The sequence below is a fragment of the Lucilia cuprina genome, chromosome 4 (assembly GCF_022045245.1).
Source record: "Lucilia cuprina isolate Lc7/37 chromosome 4, ASM2204524v1, whole genome shotgun sequence".
NCBI classification, from domain to species: Eukaryota; Metazoa; Arthropoda; class Insecta; order Diptera; family Calliphoridae; genus Lucilia; species Lucilia cuprina.
Genome location: NC_060952.1, coordinates 69856622 through 69867201, shown reverse-complemented (window position 1 = coordinate 69867201; position 10580 = coordinate 69856622). Strand labels below are relative to the sequence as shown.

The 10580-nt window shown below is 27.0% G+C and overlaps 1 protein-coding gene across 1 annotated transcript; it reads left to right on the top strand.

The window, feature by feature from the left end:
- Positions 1-2106: 2106 nt before the first annotated feature.
- LOC111687479 (probable cytochrome P450 313a4) lies at positions 2107-8614 on the top strand. Its single transcript, XM_023449921.2, has 8 exons — positions 2107-2320; positions 2390-2593; positions 2654-2839; positions 7169-7238; positions 7528-7645; positions 7716-7901; positions 7967-8390; positions 8454-8614. Exons 1-8 carry the CDS (start codon positions 2143-2145, stop codon positions 8612-8614), a joined length of 1527 nt encoding a protein of 508 aa, XP_023305689.2. The 5' UTR covers positions 2107-2142.
- The last annotated feature ends 1966 nt before the right edge of the window (positions 8615-10580 follow it).

Genomic DNA, 10580 nt, shown 5'->3' with positions numbered 1-10580 from the left:
ATATTCTATTTTTCATCTAATAAGTACTACGAGGAATGACTGAATAATTTAGTAAAAATAATGGAAAATATAATTTTAATTTTTATCCTATGATTACAGTAGGGTAGAAGGGGGATCATGCGCCATTGGGGCAAATCTGTGAATGGGAATAACTTAAAAACCTAGCAGTCGATTTTATCACATTATCAAATTTTGTTTTCGTTTATCGATTGTCTATTATCCCGGAAAGTTTAAAATATTAACTTTACACATGACGGGAGGCATACGTGATTAATTGTTTTTCAAAGTTCTGTGAAAATATTTCACTGAGTGTATTTTTTTACTAACTTTTTAAGTTTTTGTGATAGAAAAATAATATTGGTTGGCAATAGAATGTCAAGAATAGTGAACCATAATAGTTTTTTCGATAACATCATTTGAAGCCCGAAAAAAATTTTAAACTAAACCCCGGAACAGCCCTTAAGGCACATTTGCCCAATACATAGTAATGCTTGTGATGTTGAATAAAATTTGGTTAAAATATAGATTCACCTCATACACATTTTAATTTGTGATTAATTTGTTTATATTTGGCGTATTTACCCCATGGGTGGGACGTTATCGCCGTTTTTGGTCAATGCAAAAAAGTTAAAAAAATATGTACATTAAAATGACTTAGGAAGGATCGAAAGGAATAAAACTAAAGCCAACATATCTAAGTATCCGAACCAAGAAAAAAATTAAGAATATGTATTGCAGTTTTAATTTGAGGTCGTAGGAAAATGATTTGTATATTAACAAACCATATTCCTGTCGAGTTTTACACCGACGTCAATATTTTTATTGAATTGTATCATGTTTATCGAAACGATGTGACCAATGTGACGACCAATGCTGGGACAATTGGAAAACATGCTCGTGTCGAATGATACACAAAATATATTTATGTCCAAATTTATTTCTATAGCTTTATTTATTAATCAAATATTTGAGATTAAGTGATTTTCGGAAGTGGCCCTTATATAGGAACTATGACTAATTAGTTTACGTAGCTAGTGTATATGCTATGTATATATACAAAATTTTTAGTTGATATTGATATATTTGAGATAATTATTGATGATAAATCCATAACAGAAAATAGGTACCTTGAAGCGTGTATAGTTTGCAACACGCTTCATACGTGATGAACATCCATACTTCATGGCAGCTTTCTCAAATGTCTTGTGATTTTACATGGGTGTTCGTAAATTTAATCCTCGTAAATTTAATCGTCACAAGAAGAGTGTGGCAAATTGATCCAGATTAAGCCATTCAGATTTGAAATTATCGTTGACCCAAAGAGAAAATACAAAATCATAAAATTTTTGCAGTAGAAAATGTTAATTTATAATAAAAATGTTCCTTTAGTACTACGCGCCAAATATGTGTAAATGGATTGTGGATTTTTTTTAATTTAGTTTAAAAATACCTTCAGCAAATACAGTTTTAAAAAATATGAAACTTTTTTAAATATCGTTTTTAGTTAAAAAATAGATCGAATGTTTAAATATTTCACCATCACTTACACATTTTTGTCACACACTGTATAATATATATGCAATAGCTACTGTAATTTTTCCAAAAATATAAATTTATAATTGTTTTAAACACTCCTCGTATTTGTTTTGTTTAAAGAGAAAAAATTTTCGACAGTTTAACCGATCACATAGCAATATAATGTCACCACTTTACATTCATACATACATATATACATACATACATACATACATACATACATACATACATACATACATACATACATACATACATACATACATACATACATACATACATACATACATACATACATACATACATACATACATACATACATACATGCATACATATGTACCTATGTATGTATATTTGCAAAAGCAGACGAAGCTGCGGTCAATGATCATGACAATAATATGTAATTGTTGCTGTTTACTACTTATTTATATACTTGTAAGTAATAACAATTGTTTTGTTTTCTACCAACTTTTTAATGAGTTTTTATAATTACAAAATCTTAATAAATAGACATATTTTGACAAAAGCAATTAGTTGAAATTTTGGTAGTTTCAGTAGTTGATGTTTGGTCAACAAAAGTCATTCAAAAAATAGTTTAAAGCAAATAACATGGAACAGACTCAAAATACGAAAGATTTAATTAAAACTTTGCTAATATCTTCTTTGTTATGTTTGTGGTTTTATTGGATATGGGCGCGGCGAAGTTTTTATCAATTTGCTATTAAATTTCCCGGTTGTTTCGGATCTCCGGTTATTGGATCGTTCGGTACGATTAAAAATTTCAAATGTGAGTAAAACCAAATTGAATTTATTTAGAGCTTTTTTAAATTAAAAAAAAAAAAAATAACTTCAACAGCAATTCTGCAAGGACTTGGAATTTTATTCGAACGTTGCAAAAGTAATACTATTTGTGTTTGGATGGGATTTTATCCCACAGTCGTCTCATCAGATCCCGAATTCATTGAGAAAATTCTATCATCTCCTGAACTTTTAAACAAGGCTAAAATTTTCTACAATCCGGTTTACGAAGCATTTCAAGGTGGCATAATATCCAGCCCTGGTAGGTTAATATTACAACCAATCTTTCTACATAATTTCACAATTAAATGCAAACTTTTAGCATCTGTTTGGCAACATAATCGCAAAATGATAAATCCCTCGTTTCATCACAAAGTCTTAGTAAGTTTTTTGCCGGTTTTTCACAAAGGAAGGAATGTTCTACTCTCCAAATTAAATGAAATGGTGGACAACGGAGAATTCAAATTATCCGATATAATACAACGTGTAACACTGGGAATATCTGTTGGTGAGTTTTACTAAAAATATTCTGGGTTCTTATGAAATTCTGAGTTTGATTAGCAATGTCTGCATGTGTAAAACACATCATGGTCATATCTGTCTTATAAGGCCTTCTTCCTATTTCATTGATAATTAAGTCTATAGCGATATAATTTGACATAAAAATGTTTTGTGTATTTAGAAATCATTTTACAGTTGGTCATATCTCCTATATAAAGTCACCTCAGTTTTTTTCAATGTTTTGTTATTTTTTATCAAAACGATATACTAAAAGTTTTGGGATTAAGTCTTTAGTTTAAGTAATTTTGGCTTTTAAAATTTTCATTTTGAATGAAAAACTTTCTTATCTTTTCAAAATTCGATTATTGTAGCCTCCACCAGGTTTATTAATACGTACGTAAAACTGAAAAATATTAATCTTAAACTCAAAATTTTGAGTGAATTTAACTGCATGTCCGTCTGTACTTTTATGTAAATACCATCAGTTTGATCCTTGTATATAAATCCATAAATTTGCTAAAATGCATTAATTTATCTGCAGTAGTTTTGCCAACAAAACACAAAAATAAACTGTTGAAAATGACAGATTTTTTACAGGTTGTCTGAAACTTTTACTCATACTTATGAAACTATTAATCCGATTTTGCTAACCCGTATGAATTGATTCATTTTAATGTTAGTGTGTTTTACACAGACAGACGGACATAGTTAAATCGACTCAAAATTTTATAATGATCAAGAATATGTATATAATAAAAGAACGGAATAATGTTCAAACATCTACTGAAGAACGTTGAGTAGAAATTTTAAAAGATTTTCATAAAAAACTATTGGTTTTGAAAATATTCTTAAAATTGTAGAATTTTGTTTATGTTTATCAAGGTCGAATGCTTAAACTAAAAGGGTATTTTCAGTTTTAAACAATGTTAAAAAACTCAAATAAAAACAGAAAATTAAATTATGAACAAAATTTTACAAAATTTAAAGAAATTTTAGAAAAATTAAAAACTTAGTAAAGCAAATTTATTTCTCAGAAAATGAAATATTTTCAATGTTTTTCAGAAGGTGTACATTTGGACATTTTGGTCATACAGGGTTTTATTCAAATGAGTGTAACTTTTCACCTATTGGTCCCAGCAAAAATCGAAGAATAGCGATTTGTGTGTTTACATTGTATGTTACAATGTTCAATATTAAAGAAAATACAAAAAAAAACTATTTGAAGATCAAAAAGTACCAAACCTTCAATCTATTTTTACTAAAATAAACCTTTAAATGATTGATTTATCGATTAGTATAAATTATAGGAACATCACAATATATTTATACCCTATACCGCTATAATGGGGAGGGTATTATGCGTTTGTGCTGATGTTTGTAACACCCGAAAATATTGGTCATAGAGAAACATTAAAGTATACCAATCGGTTTAGAATAACTTTCTGAATCACCATTATTGAAAATGGTTGAAATAGGTCCATTATTTCACCTAACCCAAACAAACGTACCACCCGAATCGGGCCTTCAGACTCATAATTTTTATGTCAGCATAACTAGTTTTATAGAACGATAAATAACACTAATGATTTTTAAAGTGATCGGCACTCATTTGACCCTACAAACTCCCTTTCAGAAAATTAATTGATGGCCAAAATTCATTTATAATTACTAATAAAACGATTTAAAATAAATAAAATACAGAAATAACTTCGAAGTAGACGTAAATTCTTCTGCCGAAATTTATAATTTATAAAGATAGGCCAATATTAACCTCTACTATATATATCTATATTCAATAAGTAAAAATATTCCACAATACGGTTAAAAAACATATTAAATGCTTTATTTTTAAATAATCCACATTTTTAACATACTGACTGGTGGAGGGTATCATATGGTCGGCAATGTTTGACTATACATTCATACTTGTCTTTGTTTTAAATTTAAGTTTTCATTAATTTTCATATTACATTTACACTTGCCTTCTTTTATAAAACATACATTGTTTCGATAACAAACAGTGACGTTTTCTGTTGTTTTGTATTGCAACACTGCAAAGTTTAATCTTGTACTCAAAAACATCAAAGGATATTAACATAAGAATCAATTCATTTGTAGATTAACTAATCTTATTATTAATTGGAATTGGATTGCCAACTCAAAAGCTCGCTCTTATAGATTAGTAATTCAATCAGATTTAATATAGTTATTTCTAGATAAATTTTATTAAAATATAAAAAATACTATTAGAATGATAAAATAGTGGAATAATTTGTACCTTTGTGAAAAGTTCTAATACAAAAGAGTAGCATTTACCCCATTTCTCATAGCAATACACTTCTCCGAAAATTAAGTTCACAAAATATTCCGTTTTAAATCCGTATATCACATGTGATATGCAGATATAACTCATACGATTCAAATCTACATTCATTTGTTTCGGAAAAACTACTTACTTAAAACTATTTTATCAAATTTTATAAAAATTGGCTCGATTCCCCGAAGAAATATTTTGTTAAAATAAATATTACAGAGTTAGTCCATATAAAAGATATATCTAATAAGAAAATAATTACGTCAATAAATCGAAAAAATTTATTAATGTGCTAAAAAAGTAACAAAAATAGAGTTAACTCCCTTCTACACCAAAAAAGACTTATACATAGCTAAGTTCTTGTCTTTTGAAAAGATTTACAATCCCAAAAGGTAATATTTAAAAATATGTTGAAAATAGAATTTTCAGTAAATTATTAGATTGTAAGTAATACTGTAAACACATTTTCAGTAAAATACTGCATTTTTTTGCAGTAACCAGTAAATTTAATGCAATTTTTTGCAGTAATCAGTAAAATTTACTTAATACTGAAATTTTTTCAGTAACCAGAATACTGAAAAATTTTTCAGTAACCAGTAAAACTTTACTGAATACTGAAATTTTTTCAGTAAACAGTAAAAACTTATTTTTACTGGTACTGCAAAGTGCCCATCTATGGTATTAAACTAAGAATTACGTTAATATTTTGTAATTCAAATACTAAATCTAAATTTCTTTTATAAGTGAAATAAATCCTTTACTACTTTGTGCAATATATTAAAACTGATATTTGTATCAGTTTTTATATTTATAAAGCATCTTTAATAAAATCAAGAACTTTGTATTAAGAAAAATATAAGTAGATCATCTTTGAATCTAATAAGGTCCTAGAATATATAAAATTTTTATATTTCTCCACGTAAGTTAAACTAAGTTATTGACTCATAAGTGCATTAATTTTGAAGTTGTTTTACCAATTTTATTTATATTTTATTAAGTTATTCTAATAAAAACTTTTATTCGTCATTCGTTCGTATAATCAAATAATTTTTAAAATTTAATCGACTACTGGATAAAAATATTGTTATTGTTTTTGTTCGAATAAATTAATTTATTAATAATGGACAATAGTCTCTGTCCATTATTAATAATTCGCTAGTTCCTAAAGATTTTTAATTTTTTCTTTTACAATATATTTTTAAAGAAATTCAAAATTTTGCATAATTTGCTGAATTTTTCTTAGTAATATAATTTTTTTTATTTTATTCTACTTTGTGCAATTTAATGAAATAATAGAAACAAAATTGTTGAAATTAATCAAATTAGTATAATAATGAGCGATATCTCGAAAACTATTAAAACGACTTTAACTATTTTGGCGGATTTGTGTTCAACATGTCCAAATTAGTAAAAATACTTGTTTTGCAACAGAAAATTATATAAAATAATAGAGTTTGAAGCAATTTTTAGATACGATAGATTTTTTCTCTTTTTAAGATAGAGAAATTTAAAAATTGCTAAAAATTGCCAAAATTATTATTTTCTTTGGAATTTGTATCACTGATGCGGGAAATTTGCCATCAAAATAATAAATTTCGGTTCAATAAGACCAAATTTTCGACAACATCGATAAAAATCGAAAAAGATTATGGTTTTATTTTTTTGGCACAATGATGAAAAATTAAATAATTTGGTTAATAATTTCTTGAACCACCCGTGCAAAATTAAATTAGTTCTGTAATAAGTTAAATATGATCATTATTTATATACATTTTTACACATACACAAATTATGTTAAATATTTAATTATATTTAGCTATTATAATAGCTTAACTTTTGTTAAGTTGAGTACATTCTGCAACAGTCTCTTAAGTAGTAGTTCTGTTCTTAAGATTGATGGTATTTAAGATTCGACACAGCCTCTAACTTGATTGTTTAAACTTTAAAAAATTTGTTTAAACGTTACTTAAAATAAAATATTTTATGAAAGATATAAATTTAATTACAATTTCATATTTATAGAAACCACTATGGGTAAAATAATGGGACCAGGTGACCAAGTCGAGGAAGAAGTGATTGGTAATTTTAGATTGTAAGTATCTTAATATTTATTCAAGAATCATCCCTTCAATATTCGGTTATCCTAAAATATATTGAAAATAATAATGAGATAATGTTGGTAGGGCATTAATGTGCAATAAAAATTTTCATTTTGATTTAAAAAGAATCAGTTATTAGTATTTATCCTATTAATTTCCATTTTTTTCGATGAACGGATTAACGATATTCGTAGGTAGAGATAATGGTGCATATATTATAAAATTTATCGTTTAAAAACAGTAAATTTTTCATTGTAATATTTAAATAAATTTTTATTGCAGCGCAATGGACAAAATTGTTCATCATATAATGATGTCTTGCGTAAATCTTGGCCCATTGTATTCACTATACTTTAAATATCAAACCGTCAAAAAACGTATTCATCAATTTGTGTTTGAGGTAATTATAAAATTTAATCAAATAATTAGGCCTGAATTAAAATATGTACTTGTGTTTAAAACTTTATAAGCTGGTGCAAGAGAAGCTAAAACGAATGAGCAATCAAACTGAAAATCCAACGGAAGAAGATAAAAATTCTATGGAATCAATTAAAAAATGCCCCAATATATTCATAGATCAAGCAATCGAAATTTACCAGAAACAAAAATTCTCATTTAATGATATCATTGTGGAATCTAACAACATTGTAACAGCCGTAAGTTATATATTTTTTATCACTCTTAAATTCTTCAATATACTTATTTAACATTTCTTAAAAAGTCCTTTGAAACAACCGGAAATGGAATACTATCTGTCTTGGTAATGTTGGCTATACACCCCGATGTACAGGGGCGTCTCTACGATGAAATTGTCAATATTTTTCCAGAAAAGGATTTTGAAATGAAGTATGAACATTTGGAACAATTACCGTATCTAGACATGGTTATAAATGAAACCCTACGCTTGGCTCCATCTATACCAATTATTGGCCGCCATGTTACAAAAGACATACAGTTGTCTAAGGATCATGTTTTGCCTAAGGATATGCAGGTTATAATGTCGATATTCCATGTCCATCGACGAAAAGATATATGGGGTCCAAATGCTAATAGTTTTGACCCTGATAATTTTCTACCAGAAAATATGGCTGGGAAACATCCATACGCTTACATTCCATTTTCGAAAGGAATGCGAAATTGCATTGGTAAGTATTGTTACAATTTTTCTGTAACTTGTCCTAATAAAATAAAAATTGTTTTTTATTTAGGTTGGCGATATGCGATTTTTGCTATGAAAGTAATATTGGTTGGAATCGTACGAAACTATCGGCTGACAACGACTACTAAATATGAAGACATTGACTTTATTTATAACATTGCTTTGAAGTATTTAAATGAACCATCCTTTAAAATATATAGACGAGATTAGAATAAACACATACTTTGTAAATTTAGTTAAAACGTAAAGTTTCTTCTTTTTTATTCTTTGTCACAAATGTATTAAGAAACGATCAGGGTTCTTTTGAATTCGGCTCGATATGGTAATGGCTCTCCTATTGCTAATGAAGTTCCATAGTTTATCACATAATGATTACCTTATACACATTTATTTTTATAATATCTGAGCTGTTTCTAAAAATAATTATATCAAGTAAGACTGATATTTTCAACTATTTCGACTGTAAGCTACCTAAGTAGCTTATATATAAGCTATATATGAGCAAATATAAAAGTTTTTCTTTAATTTTAGAGATAAAAATTTAAAAAAATGTTGATGCCATATTGAAAATATTTTGTGTGTATAAAAACAGAAAATTTTAGAACTTGTTTTAAAAACTACTAGTTTTAGAACGATTGAAAACAGAACCATATCAGGTTCTTAAACAACAGCCTTGGAACTAGTAGTGTCGCCATTACTTCCGGAACCCGTTCTTTGGAAAATTGTTTTGGTTCTTAAGTACTTCTAAGTAGTTTTTAAGGAACTAGTTCCTTGAAACTAATTATACATTTCTACTATACTAGTTTAATGGAACGCATAATAGTTCCGAAACAACTTCTTAGAATCAAAAAAAATGTCAAAAAATTTAAAATTTATAAACTTATTTTTATTGAAATAGAAAACGCTTTAAATGTATATTTTAGCATTCCACTGCACTGCAAGATATTAAAGAGTTAGTTATTAAAAGTTAGCTGCTTGTAACGTATATCCTTTCAAAAATTATTTTAAAAGATTAGAGGTGCGGAAGAATTATATTAAATTTGATGTAAGATATGTATATGTATTTAAGTAATAGTAATAATATTGATACAATATTAAAAATTCCCCAACAGTTTATCAAAATTGTTTATAATCTTAATAATTTGAAACAAAAACACTAAAAAAGAAATATTTGTTTATCCGTTTTCGACATCTTCTCTAGAACTAGTTCCGAAGTTTACAAATTCAAACAAAAATCATTGGTTAAAGAACTTGTTCCAGACGCGTTCCAAAGAACGAGTGACAACTCCATAACGTTTCCTTAGAAAAAGTTTCGAAGATGACAATTGGAACAAACATCATTGGTCTCAACGAAAAACTAGAACGAGTTCAGGCTAAAATCATGTGTTCTAGAACTAGTTGTAGAATTAATAAAATTTTTTCCTGGGACGTGATGTAAGGTTCACTTTAATCAATTTGAGCATGTTGAAAACCGCAAACATTATAGCGGTTTTGAACAAAATATTAAAAAAATGTAAATAGTATTTACATATCGTCACCTATATATATATCCGCTTATGTCTTACATGGAATTTACCAATTTTTTAAAGCACTTATTTCGAATACGGTTTTGTATACAAAACGGTTTTTCTTGTTTCATTTTATAAATTAACACGGTTTTATATAAAGAAGAAACACATTCCCAAAAATTTTTAAAATCATTTTTATACACAGAAAAAAATAATACATAACTGGAATGGATTTTGTAATTAATTCTGAATCGAACATGACTTTTTCTTCCCAAACCATTTTCATTCAAAATATTAAAAGTTCATAGAATGCATTAATTTGTACATGACGAAATTTTACGGAATTTTTAATTTTTTCTGCAATTTTCATGAACAAATTGCCAACAAAGTCTGTTATCTATAATCTGTTTCCATATTTAGTAGATAATAATCCTTTATTACCGTATTTTGTATAATTAAAAAGATATAAATTGAAATGCTGAAAAATTAAATCTTAAACAAGAAAACATCAGCAAATATACCTAAATATCTTTTCTTCATAAAATCCAGCCAATTACTCGTCTATTCCATCAATTTTATTCTATGACTTATAATAAACAAACACAAAATTTTCCTAAGAAAATTTCAAAAATTTTTTTTTAACAAATAGAAAATACATTTGAAATAAT

Excerpts from the sequence above, each read along its gene's own strand:
- LOC111687479 (XM_023449921.2), top strand. The coding sequence starts at position 2,143 with ATGGAACAGACTCAAAATACGAAAGATTTAATTAAAACTTTGCTAATA. Across the intron at positions 2,321-2,389 it reads TACGATTAAAAATTTCAAAT|CAATTCTGCAAGGACTTGGA; the intron begins GTGAGTAAAACC and ends TAACTTCAACAG. Across the intron at positions 7,902-7,966 it reads CTAACAACATTGTAACAGCC|TCCTTTGAAACAACCGGAAA; the intron begins GTAAGTTATATA and ends TTTCTTAAAAAG.